Source organism: Girardinichthys multiradiatus, chromosome 18 (assembly GCF_021462225.1).
Source record: "Girardinichthys multiradiatus isolate DD_20200921_A chromosome 18, DD_fGirMul_XY1, whole genome shotgun sequence".
In the NCBI taxonomy this organism is placed as follows: domain Eukaryota; kingdom Metazoa; phylum Chordata; class Actinopteri; order Cyprinodontiformes; family Goodeidae; genus Girardinichthys; species Girardinichthys multiradiatus.
The window spans coordinates 3,692,749-3,716,626 of NC_061810.1; the positions used below are offsets into that span (position 1 = coordinate 3,692,749).

The following is a 23,878-nucleotide window of genomic DNA, read 5'->3' on the forward strand; positions in this document are numbered from 1 at the left end:
TTCTTGAATTGCCCTGACCCTAACCCAATAAGATTGATTTCTGATGAGAAACGTTTTCTAATTTCCAGTCAGAAAAATGTCATTATCTTGTTAATGATAAATAAAACGTTGCTGATTTTTCTGTAACTTACTAAGGGCAATTCATCCTGATGGTGACTGCCACTCCAGACAGGAACTGTGTCTCCAGTTAACATATACAGCACCAGTCTGACTTTCATTTACCTATTTTTCTCCCATGCCTTTTTTAGGTCATATTTAAATCTAGTATCTAAAGATTAATCAACGAGTACCTGTGCTGGGCCAATTGTGGATCAGAAGACTATGAATAACTTTAATTGGGTCTGACTATTAGCTCCACAGGACATTCTGAATAGGGACCAGGGACACAAATAGGCTGTATCAGTTGAAATGCTGACATTTCAGGATGGAAATTACACTGCACAGTTTGTGATTGAAATGTTCCCGTGTTCATAACATATTAAACTAAATGTTACCAATAACAAGAAAAAATCAATCTGAAGCTTGGCTTGTTACTGTGTAACTACAATAAAATGAAAAATGTTAAATATACGAGGCAGTGTTTTGATCGTGGCCCTCCCAGTTATTCTGACAAAAGAATGCAGATTTAGTTAGCAGAGTTTCTGTTTAAATGCCTATTTCTTAATTACATTTTGAGTGATCTTGATGTTGAACAACCAAGATCAATCAGTTAACTTACTCTTTTTTTAAAGATGCTGCTGCACGTTAAAGTATGGACATAAGTAATCCTGATGGTAATAAAAATAGGAAGAAATTTTGAATTCCTTATGCAGCTGCAAGTTTCACGAACCTTGGAGGGCCAGTATTTGTTTAATCTCACTCACACAACAATTAGTCCTTCAACACATGCTGTTACCATCATGATCTGATGGTAACCTCTTTTAGCTTCCTTATCAGATTTAAGTGCCAGTTCTCTAACCTTCCAAGAAACAATACTGCCTGTGCTGTCACAGGTTTTTATGCACTAAAAGAAAAAGCATTTGCAGATATTCCAGGACATTGTGGTTTCGCCCAACCACAATGAAAGAAGTAAACCTTGAATGTTCACTGGGTTTTGATGCTGATGTGAAAGATTTTATTTTAGCAATGTCAGATCATTATGACACTAACCTGAAATATTGTTGTCTGAACTTTCAGGTGCATTTGTAGCCAAGATTGCACGTCCTCAAAAGCGAGCAGGTGCCATCCAGTTCAGTCCACAGGCAATAGTGGGCCAACACCAGGGGCAGATGTGCCTAATGATACGGGTTGCTAATCTTGTACATCGACCTCTGGTGGACGTAAAGGTGAGTGCTGTGCTCTACGAGGAACAGGATGGTCAAGCTCTGTACCAGACCTCACTGGACTTCCACTTGGATCATCTTGGGCAAAGACCATGCCCTTTCTTTATTTTCCCACTTACCTTTTATCACAAACTGGACCGCCAGAGCCCTCTCTACCCTGCTCTGTGTGAAGGCACATCTAACCACTTTGAGCTAGTCTTTTTCCTAACAGCTTTGCAAGAGGGAACGGGTGACTCCTGCCAGAAGAGAACCTCCTACTTACGCCAAGAAATTCAGTTTGACCGCCGATTTCTACCTGCCTCAGGGCTGGATGCTCGGGGCAGGTACTTGGTGAGCAAAGACCATTTTGACACCACCCACTCAAAGGAGCCTTTGAACAAAGATTGTGTTGTGCAGATTAATGGTGATGATGCTGACAGGATGGAGTAAACATGATAAACAGGAGATTAACTTGGACAGAAGGAGGGGTCCTTTGCACACTAATATCTGGGTCAGGAGTTTTCAAATAATTTTCTTTTTTAACATGGAAAATTATGCTTTACTTGGTTCACCATTTGTCCAAACTACAGTAAGATGCAAATGAAGAAAGTACAGCACACGTATAAAATATCATCTCAGCCGCAGATAAATATCAAAATGGCTGCCTTAAGTTTGATTGGACATTTTAAACCCACATGTCAGATATTACTTGTTTCCCAGCTTCATCTTGTGATCTGACCGAATTAAGATACAGCCTTCTGCAAAATTGTGTTTTTTCTGTTTTATATGCTCACTAGTATTTATGACAGCTGTTGTACATTCAGTTACATTCAAAATGGGACATTATTATTTTGAGTTTTAAATACTTTAAAGATACATAAAACATTTGTGAAAAGCAAATCTCTGCATCTTTCACAGAGTTCAAGAAGGAATACCTCCCACAGATGCATTATGGGAAGTGAGACACCTCTTCAACATAGTATAGTAAAAAAAGCTTTCATGGTCAAAAGAAGAAAGTGAAAGAAAAATAGTTTAGCAAGAAAAGGACCCAATCACTACAGTTACATGTTATGGCTGACATGTCAGACAGGCAGAGGGCAGGGGATGTTGCTCTGAACTGTTTTCATTAGAGGTGAGTTTATGTCTGTTACTGGCAAAAGTTTCGACCAGTGAGACATAAACTTAGCAAACTGTAAAAATAATTAATCTTTTATTAAATTCTTAAGGTTAAATGATCTGACAGGTCAAAGTTAGAAAAATGGACAAAGAATATTATCCATTCATCCATCTTTTGTCCTAGTTTTGACCAGACATTCCCATACTCAGGTCACTAGATACACACTTTGCAACCATGATCTTATTATTTTAAATAAGATCATGGTGAGATGTGGCTTTAACCAAATGAGACTGCAGAAGCGCACAGTGAGAAAAGCCCATATCCTCTGCACCAAATGCCTTCTCAATCAGCATACTGTTAGTAACCAAACCCAAAAATGTTTGGCAATTTTAGGAAATGAACTAAGTGTTTATGTTAGTTCCAGAAAGACAACATATCTGAGATTAAATTGGAGTGGGATAGTGTCAGAACTAGCATACTGGTGTACATGTGAACAAAGTCAGTGGGACTTGGACTTAGATGATTTGATGATTACTCAACAACTCTAAAATCTTTTTACATGATCAATTTTAGGATTGAGGTTACTGATTGCATTTCAAAAAATGATAGATACATGGAAGATAAATTTAGTAAAGGGATGTCATAATGGTCCAAACCCAGCAAGTCTAAAAAAATGACATAATACCATTTGATTCCACACAGCTGTGACAGAACAGAACAAACACAACACACCAAAGGTTGACCGTAGGAAGTTCAACTCATCTAACTCCCATTGTTCACATAGCTACATTATCTGGTAAATACAGAATCACATTTTCTATTATTTTTTACTTTGTCAAGATGTGTGTGCCCCTGAAGATGACTACTTGTACATGAACATTTTAAGGATATTTCTGATCACTTTTTATGTTTTTATGTACTTCAGCATTGGTGTGAAACCAGATTTTATCAAGCCACTAAATATTGGAAACTATAAAAACAAGCCAGCATTAAGCCACTAATTTTATTCATCTAAAGCCTTTTGTTAAAACACTACATATATGTCTTAAGTGAGGTTTCTAACAACGGAGTGACCTCCATAATGGCTAATATATGTACGTAATGATTTATTTGTATATTATTCATTTTAGCAGATCATTGCCTAAAATTAAGCAAAGTAAAATATTTTGTTTCATACACAAATTTTCTTTGCCTGGAGATTTAGCCTAGAAAGCAAGCATAGTATGTGAAGGTAAATTCTTATTTGCCTATTTGATGATTTTAATAGATTGTTTTTCTATATTGTTTTAATGAGATAATTTAGAAGCTTTGAAATCTGCTTGAACATCGTGCTTTAGTGACTTTGTACATTGACTATAATGAGAAATAAACATTTTTTAAACAAACAGAAGTGAGGAAGACTGCTCATTCTTTTGGCCTCTGTATCTTCATTTCTATATTGACTGTGTGTTCGACAGTGAGGAGAATGGGTCCACTTTTTAACACTGCTGTTCTCTGCTGATGTTTGATTTGTTTTTTTTTGCTTTACAAAAGTTTTATAAACAATTTAAAGATTAATATGTTTGTCTTCTTAATAAATACTCATTGTCTAACATGATGTACAATATTCAGTTAACCTCCGTAGTTCAAGTCAAAGAATGGTTTTCTGTAAATTTGCCACGTGTATCAAATGGCAAATGGACTGAACTTATATAGTGCTTTTCCAGTCATACAGACCGCTCAAAGCGCTTTACACTAGAGCCACATTCACCCAATTGCACTCACTAATGCTCACACATTCATACACTGATATGCAGATCAGTAGGCAACTTGAGGTTAAGTGCCTTGCCCAGGGGCACATTGACCTATGGCAGGAGGAAGCTGGAATCGAACCCACAACCTTCTGATTGCAAGACAACTACTCTTCCTACTGAGCCACAATCGAGGATTAGTTTGGAAAAGAATATCATAGGTAATTGCACCGTAAGCCAATAGTAGTTATGTGCACAAAAGGTTTAACTTAAGAGAATATTGATGGAATTTAGTGACACTAATGGCAGAATCATATGAGCTGAAGCCATCATCAAATGACTCTGAAAAACATCTATGCCCTCAACAAAGAATATCCTTCTTTTTTTCGGGAAATTAGTAAAACATTGGAAAAGGCACAAGGACAAATTATTTTGGCTAGGGATTTCAGCCATGTTTTAGATGGGGTACTTGATAAAAGCAAATACTCAGGAACTCAGCACTAAAAGAAAGATTTGCTATTCATATGCTTAAGTCAAGTTAAGTCAAGTCAAGTTTATTTATAAACGCTTTTCAGCAACAAGGCACTCAAGGCGCTGTACATAAGGAAAAACATTACAATGATACAGAAATTCAAACAACAGAGGTAATAAAAAAAGAGAATAGAATGATGGATAAGAAAATGAAAGGAAAATTGGACTGAAAACTTAACTAATAATGTATAGATAACACATTCAAAGGCCACTCTAAACAAATACGTTTTTAATCTTGATTTAAAGCAATTTAGGGATTTGGCGATTTTACAGTTTTCTGGGAGTTTATTCCAGATTAGTGGAGCATAAGAACTAAAAGCTGCTTCTCCATGTTTGGTTCTGGTTCTGGGTATGCAGAGTAGATTTGAGCCAGAGGACTTGAGAGGTCTGGGTGGTTGATACACTAATGTATTTTGGTGCTAAGCCATTCAGTGATTTATAGACTAACATAATTATTTTAAAGTCTGTTCTCTCAGCTACAAGGAGCCAGTGTAGGGACTTTAGAACCAGGGTGATGTGCTCCACTTTCTTAGTTATAGTGAGGATGCGGGCAGCAGCATTCTGGATCAACTGCAGCTGTCTGATGGACGTTTTAGGCAGACCTGTGAAGACACCGTTGCATTAATCAATTCTGCTAAAGATGAACGCATGAATTAGTTTTTCAAGGTCCTGCTGAGACATTAGTCCTTTAATCCTGGAGATGTTCTTTAGGTGATAGAAGGATGACCTTGTTACTATCTTTATGTGCCTCTGAAGGTCCAGGTCTGAGTCCATCACTACACCTAGGTTTCGAGCCTCGTGGTTTCTAGCTGTATTAACTGAAGCTGTGTGCTAACTTGTAACCGCTCTTCCTTTGGTCCAAAGATTATTACTTCAGTTTTGTTTTGATTCAGCTGAAGAAAATGTTGGCACATCCATGCATTGATTTCTTCTAAGCATTTACCCAGCTCTTGAATGGGTTCAAAGTCACCTGGTGACATCGTAACATATACAGGTCCTTCTCAAAATATTAGCATATTGTGATAAAGTTCATTATTTTCCATAATGTCATGATGAAAATTTAACATTCATATATTTTAGATTCATTGCACACTAACTGAAATATTGCAGGTCTTTTGTTGTGTTAATACGGATGATTGTGGCATACAGCTCATGAAAACCCAAAATTCCTATCTCACAAAATTAGCATATTTTATCCGACCAAAAAAAGAAAAGTGTTTTTAATACAAAAAACATCAACCTGCAAATAATCATGTACAGTTATGCACTCAATATTTGGTCGGGAATCCTTTGGCAGAAATGACTGCTTCAATGCGGCGTGGCATGGAGGCAATCAGCCTGTGGCACTGCTGAGGTCTTATGGAGGCCCAGGATGCTTCGATAGCGGCCTTTAGCTCATCCAGAGTCATCCAGAGTCATCCAGGGTCTTGAGTCTCTCAACGTTCTCTTCACAATATCCCACAGATTCTCTATGGGGTTCAGGTCAGGAGAGTTGGCAGGCCAATTGAGCACAGTGATACCATGGTCAGTAAACCATTTACCAGTGGTTTTGGCACTGTGAGCAGGTGCCAGGTCGTGCTGAAAAATGAAATCTTCATCTCCATAAAGCTTTTCAGCTGAAAGTGCTCCAAAATCTCCTGATAGCTAGCTGCATTGACCCTGCCCTTGATAAAACACAGTGGACCAACACCAGCAGCTGACAAGGCACCCCAGACCATCACTGACTGTGGGTACTTGACACTGGACTTCTGGCATTTTGGCATTTCCCTCTCCCCAGTCTTCCTCCAGACTCTGGCACCTTGATTTCTGAATGACATGCAGAATTTGCTTTCATCCGAAAAAAGTACTTTGGACCACTGAGCAACAGTCCAGTGCTGCTTCTCTGTAGCCCAGGTCAGGCGCTTCTGCCGCTGTTTCTGGTTCAAAAGTGGCTTGACCTGGGGAATGCGGCACCTGTAGCCCATTTTCTGCACATGCCTGTGCACGGTGGCTCTGGATGTTTCTACTCCAGACTCAGTCCACTGCTTCCGCAGGTCCCCCAAGGTCTGGAATCGGCCCGTCTCCACAATCTTCCTCAGGGTCCGGTCACCTCTTCTCGTTGTGCAGCGTTTTCTGCCACACTTTTTCCTTCCCACAGACTTCCCACTGAGGTGCCTTGATACAGCACTCTGGGAACAGCCTATTCGTTCAGAGATTTCTTTCTGTCTTACCCTCTTGCTTGAGGGTGTCAATAGTGGCCTTCTGGACAGCAGTCAGGTCGGCAGTCTTACCCATGATTGGGGTTTTGAGTGATGAACCAGGCTGGGAGTTTTAAAGGCCTCAGGAATCTTTTGCAGATGTTTAGAGTTAACTCGTTGATTTAGATGATTAGGTTCATAGCTCGTTTAGAGACCCTTTTAATGATATGCTAAGTTTGTGAGATAGGAATTTTGGGTTTTCATGAGCTGTGTGCCAAAATCATCCGTATTAAGACAATTAAAGACCTGAAATATTTCAGTTAGTGTGCAATGAATCTAAAATATATGAATGTAAAATTTTCATCATGACATTATGAAAAATAATTAACTTTATCACAATATGCTAATATTTTGAGAAGGACCTGTAAGTCCGTTATTGTTTTCAATTATGATAAATGATGTTTTTAAAGATATTGGAAAAGAAATAGGATGTTCACTTTTTGCAGACGATGGAGCTGTTTGGAAAAGAGGAAAAAATGTAGATTTCATTGTAAAGAATTTACAAGAGGTTATTATTGAAATAGAGAAATGGGCGTTACACTGGGGATTTAAGTTTTCAATTGTAAAAACCAAAGTAATGATATTTAATCAGAAAAAAATAAACAAGGAAATAAAATAAAAATTATATAACCAAGAATTAGAGCAAATAAAGTGTATAAAATTTTTAGGATTATGGTTTGATGATAAAACTAAAATGGAATATACATATTCAAAAAGTTGTTGATAAATGTAAGAAAATTTTAAATATTATGAGAGGCTTGGCTGGCAGTGACTGGGGAGCAGATAGAAAATCACTAAAACAGATTTACACAGGAATGATAAGATCTAACATAGACTTTGGTTGTATAGTTTACGGTTCGGCAGCTAAAACACATCTGGTTAAATTAGACATTATCCAACATCAGGCATTAAGATTATGTACTGGAGCATTTAAAACTACACCAACAGCAGAAATAGAAATAGAAATGGGAGAAATGCCATCAGAGTTAAGAAGAATAAAACTAGAATTAAATTATTGATTAAATTTACAAGGTAATAACTTGGATCATCCAATTTGGGAAATTTTAAATCCATGTTGGGAAAAAGAAAAGAAAGAAATGAAGAGTTTTGGATGGACAATTGAAAAGAAAAGAAAATAATTTAAAATGATTGATTTAGAAATTAGTCAAACAACACCAATATCAATTATACCACCATGGATTCTACCAGAAGCAACAGTAGATATGTCAATAATGGAAAAGAAGCAAGATAAATCTTACATCGTAGATAGTGTTATGGAAATTTTAGTGCCTTGCTTGATCTGCTCCTTGATTCTCTACAGGAACTGACAAAAGTGTTAGAACCCCTCTGTGTTGTTCCATTCTTCTTTGTTTAGTCTTAGAGTAATGGTTTCTCAGCCTTCTGCTTGCAGCTGTGTGAGATAATATGTACGCCACACTGTTAAGATTATGTTTAGGACAACAGGACTCATGAGAGTCACCTTGAAAATTGTAGCTTCTAGGAGAACTTTTACTTTGTCTGGTCAGAATGATTTGGCAGCACTACTGAGCACGTCTCCAATGCTGTAAAATCCTTCCCTCTTACAAGACTATAATAAAGCTGATTCTGAGTGACAGTCATCAGTCTCTGGATGCAAATTTTTCTACAATAGTTATTCAGTACAGATACATTTAAATAATTATTATAGATATATTCAAATATATACAGATGCATCAAAAATAAATGGAAAAGTAGGAATAGCTTTTGTAGTACAAGAATTCAATATAAAAATAGGAAAATGAATTACAGACAGCTTATCAGTATACACAGGAGAAATGTTGGCAATATTATTAGCTTTACAATGGGTAGAAGACATAAAACCATTAAAAACAGTAATTGGCTCAGATTCAAGCTCTGCATTATTAAGTTTAAAATATAATCAATCAGATAGTAGGATGGACATTTTATTAGAAATATTTTATACATTATACAGAATACAAAAAATGGGCTTGATAGTTATATTTATGTGGGTTCCAGCACATAAGGAAACAAGAGGGCAGATAAAATACCAAAGAGGGTGTCAAAATAAGGTGAGATCTTTCCATGTAATCCATGCAACATATAGCAAACTGCTCACAGTTAACTCCATAACAAGTTACAATGAGTATTCTTATATCCCTAAGTGTAATCCATGCAATGATTATTAAAGCACACAGTTGGAGCAGTGAGGAGTGAAACAAGCATGATCTCATATTCTGGAGCTGAGAGACTGGAGAGGCCTGTAATGAGCAATGTCACATGTTATCTGTCTTTTCTCTAGCAGAAATATAAACAAAAATATTCAATGAAATAATGTATGATGATTTTCTCTAGCAGAAATATAAACAAAAATATTCAATGAAATAATGTATGATGATTTCCTCTAGCAGAAATATAGACAAGAATTTTCAATGAAATAATGTATGATGATTCTATGTTCTTTCACATGTATTAAATCAACAAGTTAAAAGATGTATGATGGAAAAGCAGGAAAAGTATTAAAGTGTGATGGTTTTGCAACTGTGCTTTAAAGTAAATATTGAAAGCTGAAGAATGAAATGTGTGAAACTGTGTAAAGGTTAGAACTGAGCAGATTAGGGAAGGAACTGTGGGATGTTAGGGACCTTCCATAACTGAAAGGAGGATGACTACAGACTAGTATGGGTGTTTCGAGACTTTCCAAAACTGAGAAGCAGAAACAAACAGTCACAAACCATGACGAAGGTATTGAGCAATAACCAAGGAGCTGGGCTGAAGAGCCTAATAAGGGCCTAACCCAGTGCAGGCTCCAGGCACTATAAAAACAAGGATGAGAGAAGAAACGGGGTTGTTTTCCTCGCAGAAGACCAGCGAACAAGATCGGAGGGACGCTACAGATGAATCAGAGGACCAGACACACAGCCAGCTGTTGACTGCATTAAATAGAGGATCAACCCGTTTGCCTTTGAAGGACTGTGCCTCAAGATTAAGAATCTGATTACGTCTATAGCCTTTTTATCCAGACAACAGAAGTGAACTTGATCGGTGAACAGCTGATTGCTCTAAGTTTCAGGCTTCTGGAAGTCCTGAATCAATCTCATTTATGTCTCCGGGTTTCCTTCAACTCTTCAGCCTCTGGAAACTGCTGCCTTAGGAGACAAATAACAACAAAGATCCTGTTTAACCATCAAAGTCCAGAGCATCAGTACCTGCCACTTAAAGGAAGAAAACTGAAGATTAAGTCGTATTCCCTTCAAGAACTCACTCGTTGTTACCAGAAGAATTCTTCTCCATCGGGTGCATGGATGAGTCTCCCTCTTCAAAGCCTCTTGAAACCCACTAGTTTCAGCTTCAGGGAAAGACAGGTTGAGTTGATTGATTAATTTTTATTGTTGAAATTATTTGTATTGCCGAATTTAAGCTGTTACTGACCCCTGCAAAAGTGTTACTAATTAAAGAAAGCATATAAAATTCTTGTTAATTCGCGGACATTCAATTATTTGAGTCATTGTATGGTTGGTTCTTCATTGGTGGTAAAAAGTCTTGTTGTTTGGTTCTAAGATATTTTAGGAGGTTTTTAAAGGTTGCCTTAGTCAAGCTTGTTAAAACAGCGCCCTTGGGGCTCGCGCTGAGCCACTAAAATTAACCTAGCCCATATACCAAGTGCCAGTTGTAAATTAGGGAATGAGCAGCCGTGAACAAAAGTGACTGGTTAAGGTGTGGATGACCGCGATAGGCTACTAGGTCACCCGGACCTCCAGTTGAAGAAGGGCGAGACTTTTGGATGAAGGCTGTCAGAGGCTAGGCGAGTCATTTCCCAACACCAGCTTAAACAGAACTTCCATTAAACCTTCTTAGTAAGATCTTTCAGGTTTAGGGAAGTCCGGACCCGTTGGATGGAGAGCTGGATTGAGCAATCCCTTTAGAAATGGGGAAGTAGGAGGGGTTAGCTCATCGGACAACGAAAAGGGTAATTCAAAATCCTATTAGTTTTACAGTTAAAATAAGTAAATCTGAGGGAAAGAGTATTGTTAAAGGAAAGCTGATGGAAAAATTGCAAAAAAGGTGGGATGAAGCAAAACCAGGAAGATGGTTTTATAAAATTCAGAAGATAGTAGGAGAAAGGAGAAATGGAAGACGAAATAGAAAGGAGGAAAGAGTGATAACAAGGTTAAGATTTGGGCATACAGGACTTAATAATACACTTTTTAAAATTCAAAAGCATAATACTGGTAAATGTGATTACTGTGGAAAATATGAAACAATAGAACATGTTATATTAGAATGTCATAAATATGAAAGAGAAAGAAGATATATGAGGAGAGAGGTTGAAGGTATTAAGGAAAAGGTTAATTTATTAGATATTTTGAGGAAGAATTTATGGAGTAAACATATACAAATAGTGATTCGATTTATTATTTATTTAGAATTTGATTATAGTAGATACATTTGTGAAAGTATGGAGGATATAGATGGGTAGAATACAAAGTAATGTGTAAGTATGTATATTTGTATATATATATATATATATATATATATATATATATATATATATATATATATATGTGTGTGTGTGTGTGTGTGTGTGTAAAATCTATTTATTTATTTAATTTGTAGAATTTAAATATATATATAAATAGATAGACCGACACGAACCACACTCCATACCAGTAAGCGGCGGTAATGCTACTAAATGTTTGTTGCCAACCGCCAATAAAACCAAGAAGAAGAAGAAGGAGGAAGAGGAGGTGAAGGAGAAGAAAAAAAAAAACACCGTGTGTAGAAGGAGCGAGACGGGAGAGAGCAGTTGCCCGAAAACAACCTGCCCGTGCCGTCCCAAATAGGAGGCTGACGCCGCTGAATCCGCGGTGCTTGAATATCCAGTATTCAACTTCAAACTAACTTCACCGCGGTGCAAGTCTCGGTAAGTGTTTGAATATGGGAGCTCAAAGCTGCCTGCTGTTCTGTGGTATTGGTGACTTGTTGGTAGCTGGATAACCATTGCTCATTTGAATATGCATTCATCGTCGGTACGTGACCTCACACAAGTATGCAAGTATGTACTAAGATTTGGTCATCTGTGTTTATTCTGGTGAGCCTGAGAAGACCGTAAACTTTCGAAAACGACGAGTTTTGGATTATTTTGTGACATTTCTAAACAAAAACTGCTGCTTGGTGCCTAAGCAGATGCCTGTTTGAAATACACGTTTTTTTTTGGTTGTACTTTATACGTGTAAATTTCATTAAGTCATGTATAATTTTTACGAGCAACCAGTTTTAAATATACATCAAAACAACATTTTAAAACATACTATAGTTAGTACAATTTATATAACAAAGTAACTGAAAAAATACAACTGAGAACAAAAGACAGGTCACAATAAAACATTAAGAACAAGAACACCCATCCAGTGATACTTTCTCCATTGTCCTAAAGGTATGATTTAAAAACCCTTCAGTTCAATGAAGCCACATGGCTTTAGGTCCTGCTGTCAGGGCCAGATTAACACTTTGCTGTACCCTGGGCAACAATATTCAAGGGCCCCATCATCATGGCCCCAGGATCAACATAATCTCGCAAAATACAGAATAAATTATCGTAATATACAGTAAATGTACTCAATTCTTGAAATTCTAACTGTCATCAAGTGTATTTTGATGTACAAATGTCCAAATGCTTATTGAAGTACAAATGCTCTACTATGTCCTCCTGTTAAGGACACTCACTCACATACAGGTCCTTCTCAAAATATTAGCATATTGTGATAAAGTTAATTATTTTCCATAATGTCATGATGAAAATTTAACATTCATATATTTTAGATTCATTGCACACTAACTGAAATATTGCAGGTCTTTTGTTGTGTTAATACGGATGATTGTGGCATACAGCTCATGAAAACCCAAAATTCCTATCACAAAATTAGCATATTTCATCCGACCAAAAAAAGAAGTGTTTTTAATACAAAAAACGTCAACATGCAAATAATCATGTACAGTTATGCACTCAATATTTGGTCGGGAATCCTTTGGCAGAAATGACTGCTTCAATGTGGCGTGGCATGGAGGCAATCAGCCTGTGGCACTGCTGAGGTCTTATGGAGGCCCAGGATGCTTCGATAGCGGCCTTTAGCTCATCCAGAGTGTTGGGTCTTGAGTCTCTCAACGTTCTCTTCACAATATCCCACAGATTCTCTATGGGGTTCAGGTCAGGAGAGTTGGCAGGCCAATTGAGGACAGTGATACCATGGTCAGTAAACCATTTACCAGTGGTTTTGGCACTGTGAGCAGGTGCCAGGTCGTGCTGAAAAATGAAATCTTCATCTCCATAAAGCTTTTCAGCAGATGGAAGCATGAAGTGCTCAAAAATCTCCTGATAGCTAGCTGCATTGACCCTGCCCTTGATAAAACACAGTGGACCAACACCAGCAGCTGACACGGCACCCCAGACCATCACTGACTGTGGGTACTTGACACTGGACTTCTGGCATTTTCTTCTTCCCAGTCTTCCTCCAGACTCTGGCACCTTGATTTCCAAATGACATGCAGAATTTGCTTTCATCTGAAAAAAGTACTTTGGACCACTGAGCAACAGTCCAGTGCTGCTTCTCTGTAGCCCAGGTCAGGCGCTTCTGCCGCTGTTTCTGGTTCAAAAGTGGCTTGACCTGGGGAATGCGGCACCTGTAGCCCATTTCCTGCACACGCCTGTGCACGGTGGCTCTGGATGTTTCTACTCCAGACTCAGTCCACTGCTTCCGCAGGTCCCCCAAGGTCTGGAATTGGCCCTTCTCCACAATCTTCCTCAGGGTCCGGTCACCTCTTCTCGTTGTGCAGCATTTTCTGCCACACTTTTTCCTTCCCACAGACTTCCCACTGAGGTGCCTTGATACAGCACTCTGGGAACAGCCTATTCGTTCAGAAATTTATTTCTGTGTCTTACCCTCTTGCTTGAGGGTGTCAATAGTGGCCTTCTGGACAGCAGTCAGGTCGGTACCAAAACTCCGGTACGAACATTCCTGGAACTTCTCAAAATAAAGTGCATTAACCATCTTCCGGCACAGCCAGAAAGGGCATAACCGTGGACTTCCTGTGGCGCCATTACCCAAATAATAGCACAGCCAGGAAAGGGGGTAACTGCAGACTTCCTGCAATGACACTGCCGCATATAAGCCCCCACCTTTCCACAAGTCTTTCTCTTTCCACACGCCTCCAAGGAGGACGGTTCAGGAGAGGCCCAGCGCGCGAATGTCTTTTGCTGGCAAAAAGACATAAATTCAACTGGATCCAAAGCCATACGATCATCGATCATATGCAAAGTTAAGTAGAACGAAATACTGTCTGTGTATCCGGTATTTTCATTCATGAACGGGGATAATGAAGGTACAAGCATTGCTGACTGTCTCTTCGAGGCCCGCAGATGCAAACGGTGTTCGAGGGAGAGAGAGGCCCCGGCCAGGACGCAGTCTCTCAGCCTGAAGGAAGACGGTAGAGACCGCAGCGGACAACGTTCGTTCTTCATCCACAGCTGGAGGTTAGCGGGAAGCTAACCTTTTGTTCACAGAACGAACGCACCTTCTGATCGGGAGGAACTGAGGAAGTTAGCGGGAAACTAACTCTATCATTCACAGAGCTAACGCAGAGGTTCCGCTTGTTTGACTGTGGACGTTTCGTTGAACTTCATCGCCCTTGGACAACATATCCTCGCTACAGTCAGAGGTTAGGTTTGGGCAGATTAACAGATAGGTTTAGGATGAAATGATCTAAACGTTTTCATGTTATGAAGTTTTGTTTTGTGGAACCTGGCTAACTTTAGTGCTAGTGGGCTAGCTACGGCACACGCCGGTTCCGTGTTCTTTGTATGTTTTAAAGCTAAGATAAACTTTATTTAAAGGGTGGTTTTAACCAGAACATTGCTCATAACGCGCCGTCCGCGCTTATGCATTTTAACCCTGGTATTTTAAAGGTATGTGTTGATTCTGGTGCTAAGCTATTTTCTAGCTTAGCACTTTAGCTAGCTTCTTTGTTACCTTAACGGCTAACCGGTAGAGAACATGTGCTACTAAAGACTATTCAAAAGAAAGGTTGTTGGTTTTCAAGCTAGTGAATAATAGTCCCTGAACATCATTTACTAGATTTGATACCTAAGTAAACACCATTAAGCCCCATTTCTCCAGAAAGATTTGGCTCTTTTCCAAAATACTCAATAATATTTCTTCAAATATTATTTGAATAAATAAACGCAGTTAATTAGACACCGTTAAGAGTTAGTCATCCAGGAGGTTGGTTTTATTCGGCAGATCATTATTTAAAACATTATTTTATTAAAATAATATTTTACCTGATCTTGCATTGTGAAGGGTTGTCTAAACGTTTGCTGATTATTTCCTAAGTTAGTTCCAAGACTAACTTAACTTCACTTCCAGATTCTTCAAGATAATCCTTGGTTCTCAAACATAAACATTGCATGGTAATGTTGCATCACTCTTTTTGGTCATGATTTCCAATCATGTTTAATCAACTTGTTTATATTGTACATAGCCCATTAGTCTTCATTATTCTTTAATTCTGCTTGGTAGTTTAGTTGAATTGTTTTAGCATAGTAAAGAGTCTGTTGATTGAAATATTTTTGACTTTGAGTTGACTTATTTTTGTTAATAAATTCTTGTATTTTAAGAAATTGTGTGAATTCATTCCATATATGCTCAGAGTTTATCCTGTTCAATAATGCCAGAGCTCGTCTCACACCTTTCTATTTTGTCCTAAAACCATCGCCTTACTGGGCTGGTATTCACAGGACAATCCTTAACAGACCGAAATATTATTTGGTAAAATATGAAAATATTAATATTAAATATTAAATAATATTCTCAGATCTATATTTACAACATAGTGGCGTCCCGCTGAGTGGGCATTATCATGAACAGCTTGCACTGTACATAAATGTGAATGAATAAAACCACAACTGCACATTATTGAGGTACCAAGTGATTAGGTTAAAACCAGCTGTCACTGGTCACAATAGGACTCAAAACATCAGAGTTCTAACATCAGATGTCACTGATTATAGTTAAGAGAACGTTATAACTTGTGACAACTCCAGGAGTTCACAATTTTAGACGTTCGTCAAAATTAATAACTCCCAATATCTCCGTGCTAGTAACAATCAACTCTGCTACATAGGCAAAATTTTAGATGTTCTGACTCAGTCTGGTTTCTTCTGTGTAAGCAATAACTTGAGACTTGGTTTAACTTCAGTTAACCTCACTGTCCAGACAGTTGCTGCACAGCTGTATCCAGAGGCTGTGTTGTGTGTAAGACCACAATTTGAAACTAAATTAACTATACAGTTAGTTTAGTATCTGACCTAATTTTGATGCATGTATCCATTCAGGAAGTTTATAGTTTGTTTTATGGTTTGAAAGAACAGGATTTTTGCCAGATTAAATCCCAAATTTAATGTAATCACCCTTCCTGCCATAAAGGGGGGTGAATCAAAAGTCAAATTGCAATTATTACACTTAGGAGGTGTAGCAATTTCTTTTTCCTTTGCAATGTAAACAAAATTCCCTTAAAGGTTAAGAGTAGTGTCTAATCACTAGTTCCTCCCAAGAAGGGTGAAAAATTAACTCTAAAATCACAAATATCCTTAGAGAAAGGAGTAGCATTGTAACACTTGGAGCATAGTGTTGTCATAAGTCACCGGTTGAATGATCAACTGGTGCACCCATCTGCCGAAAAAGATATAAATACTCCCATTAGACCAAATCAAAAGCATTTTAGGTGTCTAGAATACTCGTACTTGTCGTCTTCCGCTTTATCCGGGACCGGGTCACGGGGGCAGCAGACTCAGCAGAGACTCCCAGACGTCCCTCTCCCCAGACACCTCTTCCAGCTCCGCCGGGTGGAGCCCAAGGCGTTCCCAGGCCCGCCGAGAGATATAGTCCCTCCAGCGTGTCCTGGGCCGTCCCCTGGGCCTCCTCCCAGTGGGACGTGCCTGGAACACCTCCCGAGGAAGGCGTCCAGGAGGCATCCAATATAAATGCCTGAGCCACCTAAACTGGCTTCTCTCAATGTGGAGGAGCAGCAGCTCTACTCCGAGCCCCTCCCGGATGGCCGAGCTCCTCACCCTATCTCTAAGGGAGTGCCCGGCAACCCTATGGAGGAAGCTCATTTCAGCCCCTTGTATCCGGGATCTCGTTCTTTCGATCATGACCCAAACGTCATGGCCATAGGTGAGGGTAGGAACGTAGACCAATCGGCTCAGCTGTCTCTTCACCACAACGGACCGGCACAGTGCCCCCATTACTGTGGCAGCCGCACCAATCAGTCTGTCGTTCTCCCACTCCATTCTTCCCTCACTCGTGAACAAGACCCCGAGCTACTTGAACTGCTCCACTTGAGGCAGGAACTCCCCTCCAACCTGAAGAGGACAAGCCACCCTTTTCCGGACGAGAATCATGGCCAACGCATTCTGTAGTGCATGCTGTAGGTCTTGGCTAGAGGGGGCCAGCAGGACCACGTCATCTGCAAAAAGAAGAGACGAAATCCACTGGTCCCCTCCGGCCCCTGGCTGCGCCTAGAAATCCTGTCCATAAAAGTTATGAGCAGGACCGGTGACAAAGGGCAGCCCTGTTGGTGTCCAACATGCACCATGAACAGTTCCGACTTAGTGCCGGCAATGAGGACCAAACTCCTGCTCTGCTTGTACAGAGACCGGATGGCCCCTAATAAAGGGTCCCCGATTCCATACTCCTGGAGCACCCCCCACAGGGCACCACGATGGACACAGTCGAATGCCTTCTCCAGGTCCACAAAACACATGTGGACCGGTTGGGCAAACTCCCATGAACCCTCGAGTACCCTGTAGAGGGTATAGAGCTGATCCAGTGTTCCACAGCCGGGACAAAAACCACACTGCTCCTCTTGAAGCTGACGTTCGACTATCGGCCGGACTCTCCTCTCCAATACCCTGGTGTAGGCCTTACCGGGGAGGCCGAGGAGTGTGATCCCCCTGTAGTTGGAACACACCGGTCCCCCTTCTTATAAAGGGGGACCACCACCCCAGTCTGCCAGTCCAGAGGCACTGTCCCCGACCACCACGCAGTGTTGAAGAGGTGTGTCAACCATGACAGCCCTACAACATCCAGAGACTTGAGGTACTCAGGGCTGATCTCATCCACCCCGAAGCCCTGCCACCGCGGAGCTTTTTAACCACCTCGGTGACTTCAGCCTGGGTGAGGAAAGAGTCTAACCCCGAGTCCCCAGTCTCTGCTTCCACCAGGGAAGGCGGGATGGCAGGATTGAGGAGATCCTCGAAGTAGTCCTTCCACCTCCCAATAATGTTCCCAGTCAAGATCAGCTGCTCCCCACCCCCACTGTAACAGTGTTCTGTTACCTCAGGAGAGTTTCCCTCTCCTGAGGTATCGGCAACCGGTAGTCCCTTTGCATGGCCTCATGGATCTCCTCCTAGGCTTGAGTTTTTGCCTCTACCACTGTCTGGGCCATGGCATGCTTGGCCTCACAGTACCCATCAAGCCTCCTCAGGTGTCCCACTGGCCAACCATAACCGATAGGACTCTTTCTTCAGTTGGAAAGCATCCCTTACCGCCGGTGTCCACCACCAGGTTCGGGGATGGCTCGTGCGACTGGCACCACAGACCTTATGGCCACAGCTACTGGCAGCCGTATCGACAATAGAGGCGGAGAACATAGTGCACTTGGACTCTGTCTCCAATCTCCCCCAGAATGTGGTCAAAGCTCTCCTGGAGGTGGGAGTTGAATGCATCCCTGGCTGAGGGCTCAGCCCCTCTCTTCACCCATGAGTGTCCAAGACATGCGATCATCGACCTCCTGCCTAGGGTGTCCTGGTCCCAAATGCACTGATGAACACCCTTATGCTTTAACATGGTGTTCAATGTACAATCTGTGACTGGCACAGCAGTCCAATAAAGAAGGCTGAGTACTTCTCATCACTGCTTGGCCTGTAGGCAGAAACAATAGTCAAAGACCTCACACCAACCCGAAGGCGCAGGGATTCGACCCAAACACGAGACGGGTGAGCTATCGACTATTTCTAGCTGATATCTCTCAACCTCCCGCACAAGCTCAGGCTCCAGCGAACTGACATACCACGTCCCTAAAGCCAGTTTGAGCATCCGGAGATCTGGTGGTCGAGGTCTCCACCTTCGCCTGCTGCCCGATTCTCAGCATCTGTCCCTCATGGTTCCCCCTGTATGTGGTGGGCATGAGAGATGGCCTTGCGTCTCTCGTTTGGGCTTTGCCCTCCCGAGTCGTGGGAGGAGTAACCTGGCCACCAGGTGCTTGCTGATGAGTCCAGACCCCAGGCCTGGCTCCAGGGTGGGGCCCCTACTCCGTGTTATCAGGCGATGTCAAGTGGCTCATTGTAATAGACCTCATGAATGTGTCTGAATCGCTCTTTGTCTGACCTTTCACCCAGAGTCCATTTGGGAGACCCTACCAGGGGCATTTAAGCCCCAGACAACATAGCCTCTAGAATCATTCGAGCGGTTCAATCTAGGTAACCAGTCAATCAGTCATTTTCTATACCGCTTCTTCCACAGTGGGTCGAGGGGATGCTGGTGCCTATCTCCAGCAGTTTATGGGCGGGTGGCAGAGTACACCCTGGACAGGTCGCCAGTCCAACGCAGGGCAGCTAGGTAAGCAATTGAAGCAAATTTTTAGCTAAATGATTCACATTGTTTAATAAGCTAGTAAATATACAACATACAGTACAGACCAAAGGTTTGGACACACCTTCTCATTCAAAGAGTTGTCTTTATTTTCATGACTATGAATATTGTAGCTTATAGGTGAACGGATGGGCTCTACATGCCTGGTTCCCACCGTGAAGCATGGAGGAGGAGGTGTGATGGTGTGGGGGTGCTTTGCTGGTGACAGTGTTGGCGATTTATTCAAAATTGAAGGCATACTGAACCTACCACAGCATCTTGCTGCGGCATGCTATTCCATCCGGTTTGCGTTTAGTTGGACCATCATTTATTTTTCAACAGGACAATGACCCCAAACACACCTCCAGGATGTGTAAGGGCTATTTGACCAAGAAGGAGAGTGATGGGGTGCTGCGCCAGATAACCTGGCCTCCACAGTCACCGGACCTGAACCCAATTGAGATGGTTTGGGGTGAGCTGGACCGCAGAGTGAAGGCAAAAGGACCAACAAGTGCTACGCATCTCTGGGAACTCCTTCAAGACTGTTGGAAAACCATTTCAGGTGATTACCTGTTGAAGCTCATCAACAGAATGCCAAGAGTGTGCGGAACACTAATCAAAGCAAAAGGTGGCTACTTTGAAGAACCTAGAATATAAGACATATTTTCAGTTGTTTCACACTTTTTTGTTCAGTATATAATTCCACATGTGTTAATTCATAGTTTTGATGCCTTCAGTGTGAAGCTACAATATTCATAGTCATGAAAATAAAGAAAGCTCTTTGATTGAGAAGGTGTGTCTAAACATTTTGTCTGTACTGTATATGATATCCATTTTTTAGATCTGGATAAATTAGCTTTCATGTAACATTCAATATAGCTGAAATAAAAAAAAAGAATACTATGACAAGCAAAAATCTGTTTATTGTAATAAAAAAAAAAAAACGTACTTACAGCATTACCACATGCTTCTATTAATCACCATGACAGTAAAATGGAGGACGCTTGCTTAATTTATGGTCACATGACGACAAATATGTACCATTGTCCAGATACAATGGGTGGATCAACTTACCCACTGTCTTATCTTACCCTACTCTGCCTACTTTTAAAAGGGTTGACCACAGTGGGGTACAGAGAGTCTAAAATGACACCTCCATATTGCTTATATTGGACTTAAAGTAGTGAGTACAGATGTGTTTTTAAATTAAACCTAAAAACTTTGACAGCAAAAGCCTGTCTGATGTGTAGGGGCAGATAATTGCATCGTTTATGGGCTATAACCGGAAATGCTCGATCACCTCTGTGAAACAGCCGGGACCTTGGTACATCTAAAAGCAAGTGATCATTAGATCTAAGGCATCCGAAGGGCGCATAGGGGAGCAGAAAGTCCGACAGATACCCTGGAGCTTGTCCGTTCAATGTCTTTTAAGTCGACAGTAAACCTTTAAAATCAATTCCAAAATGAACAGGGAGCCAGTGATGAGAAGAAAAGCAATTACTGGGGAAATATGTTAATGCCTTTTAGTTCATGTCGGAAGATGAGCTGCAGAATTCTGGACCAACTACAGTTGTGCAGGCAGGCCTCAATAACACCAACGTATAATCACCAGACTTCTTGAGTGGATGTTGACGTGTGTTGCTGCCACAGCTCTTTTGCTTTTTCCTTTTCTTTTTTGTTATCTAATCAACCATGTGGCTAAACAATTTGCCTATGTGGTTTGCCCTTGTTTGAACTATGCTATCTTCTATGCCATCTCCTCCAGCGACAACTTTACCTTAGTACTCTGCCATCAAACTCAACTATGGTTCCAGCTCGTTCCTTATTCATGACATCTGTTGTACATCTACCTGGACATTGCTTGCCACCTTCCTCGAAAACAGATCCACGGAGGGTCCTGCCGGACCTTTTGCATTGAGAGCTTTTCTGCTATAAACACCTTCTGGACTACAACTCGTTGCCCTCTAGGAAACACAAACAGAAAGGTGGCCAGCACTGCATTAGTCAGCCTAACCAGGTTGGCTAAAGTTAGCGTGACTACTGACTGCAGCTATGTCAGTTTTGGATTGTTCAACACCCACTCAATTATAAGCGATGGGCAGCTCCTCTGTGACATCCTCCTCTTTGACTTTCTCTGTTTCACAGACATGTGGCAACAACCTAGTGACTTCTCCTAGCTAAATGCGTTAACGCCTGAGTGATCAACAAGGTGGCCTCGTGATAATTTATAGTAAAAGCTGGGAAGTCTCTCCTCAGACTGTGCCTACATATGCTTAATTTGAATCAGTGGCCTTACAACAGAATGGCTAAACTTTACTGGTCACTGTTTATCATCCTCCCAAGCCCAAAAAGGATTTGAATAATGTCTTTTCTACTCTCACCCATCTCTGCTCATGTTCTCCTAACATTGTTTTGCTGGGTGACAAACATACATATAGACAATATAAATCAGTCTGCTCGAGATTTCATGTCATGCCTGGACAGTTTTCATCTACAACAGTACACTGATTTTCCAACCCATTGTAAGAGACGTATTTTGAACCTGATCTCCTGCTCTGGTGTAACTTATTTTACTGTAATTGTTTGCCATTGATCTCATCTCTGACCATATGCTAATATCATTTAGTATTAATTTGACAGTATCTAAAACTAAACCTTTACAAATTAAACATGACATTTCATATTGTAATATCAGAAACATTAATCTAACGTTCCTCACATCAGGTGTTGGCAGTTGTCCTCGCACCAACCTCTGTCACTCCAGATGAACTGGTTTCCCAACTCCAGTCTTCACCTACAGCTGGACTCACTTACTCCGCTAAAAACCTGGGCTTCTTCACTCACTCTACCTCCTGGTTCTCACCTCATCTATGTTAGCTTAAAGCCAAAGGATGCCAACTGGGCCACTACAGAAAATCTGGACTCTCTATTTATAAGGAATTACACCATAACCATCTGCGACTCTACAAGGACAATCTCTCCTCAGCAAAATCCCAATATTATGCAGTTATTCAGAGCTGGTCATTCAGTTCAATTCAGTTTTATTTATATATCGCCAATTCACAACACGTTGTCTCAAGACACTTTACAAAATCAGGTCAATCGAATCATACTGATTTCAACATTCCAACAAATCCTAACTATCAATCCATGGGAACACATGGACCCTATTCTTTCCAATACACTGCGCCAACTAGACTATTTTCTTCCACACTTCCACTCTACTGACCACTGCAACCACCTTATGTAATTTTCCGGTGCTTAAATAGACAAGATCCTCCAGCAACTAGCACCCCATAACACCATCAGTTCATCTCCTTTTTTTCCTCTGGTCCCTCTCACTCCATTTACTACTTTCCATCTTCCTTCAGGTTCTCACAGATCTCAACTCATCGGAAATCTAAATATTCTACCTGCCAACTCGACCCTCTGCCTACCTCTATGTCTTCCCTCCCTAAATGCATACCTAATAACATCATCCACTCCTACGTCACCTCTGGTTCTGTTACTTCACTATTCAAATCTGCTGCAGTTACTCCTTTTCTCCAGAAACCTGGTTGATACCCCAACAACTTTAATAACCTTGTCCCATCTCTAACATCCTCTTCCTCTCAAGAATTCTTGCAAAGACTGTTGCAGCCCAAGTTCATTCTCACCTCTTCAAAAATCACTGCTGTAAACCAGTCCACTCTGGTTTTCGTCCTCAACACAGCACCGAAACAGGCCTAATCAAAATAACAAATGACTTTCTGAATGTGGAAGGCTCTGGCCTGTTATACATCCTCATCCTTGACCTGAGTGTAGCTTTTGATACCTTATCCCATTCCATTCTCCTACAGAGGCTGGGATTTGGTTTGTCAGATACTCTCCTGAAGGAGGCCACCACTCCCCAGGAGAGTGGTGGCCTAGTGGTTAGAACAGGAGGTTTGTGTTCCAGAGGGGACACAAGGGACTAGGTTCGTATCCCACAGATTACCACTCTGGGTCCCTGAGCAAGACCCTTAGCCCCAGAATGCTCCCCGGGCGCAGCACAATGGCAGCCCACTGCTCCCTGTAAGGGATGGGTTAAATGCAGAGGACAAATTTCGTTGTAATGTACATGTGCAATGACCAATAAAGATGATTAATATTATTATTAAACTGGTTCTCTTCATATCTCTCCGGCCGCATTTACACCCCTTTTCCAATGGCTCGTTTTAGGCGGCGCAGCTCCATTCCACTTGGTTTTGCTCTAAATGTAGTTATTACTCAGTCCTGGTCGTACCTGCACAGGAGC

The 23,878-nt window shown here is 41.0% G+C and overlaps 2 protein-coding genes across 8 annotated transcripts in view; both read left to right on the top strand.

The window, feature by feature from the left end:
• kcnj13 (potassium inwardly rectifying channel subfamily J member 13) overlaps positions 1-3,797 on the top strand; it is a 44,638-nt gene extending 40,841 nt beyond the window's left edge. Inside the window, exon 3 of the mRNA XM_047392154.1 lies at positions 1,177-3,797. Coding sequence (XP_047248110.1) covers positions 1,177-1,751 — 575 coding nt within the window. The 3' untranslated portion in view covers positions 1,752-3,797. The remainder of the gene's footprint in view (positions 1-1,176) is intronic.
• Positions 3,798-11,655: 7,858 nt separating this feature from the next.
• Positions 11,656-23,878, top strand: part of nlrx1 (NLR family member X1) — a 145,900-nt gene continuing 133,677 nt past the window's right edge. For 6 of the 7 annotated variants that reach the window (XM_047390771.1, XM_047390768.1, XM_047390772.1 and 3 more), the window contains exon 1: positions 11,656-11,837. The gene's annotated coding sequence lies outside the window, so the exon portion shown is untranslated. Of the gene's footprint in view, positions 11,838-19,494; positions 19,591-23,878 lie in introns of all 7 variants that reach the window. The other variant, XM_047390769.1, reaches the window with a different exon arrangement.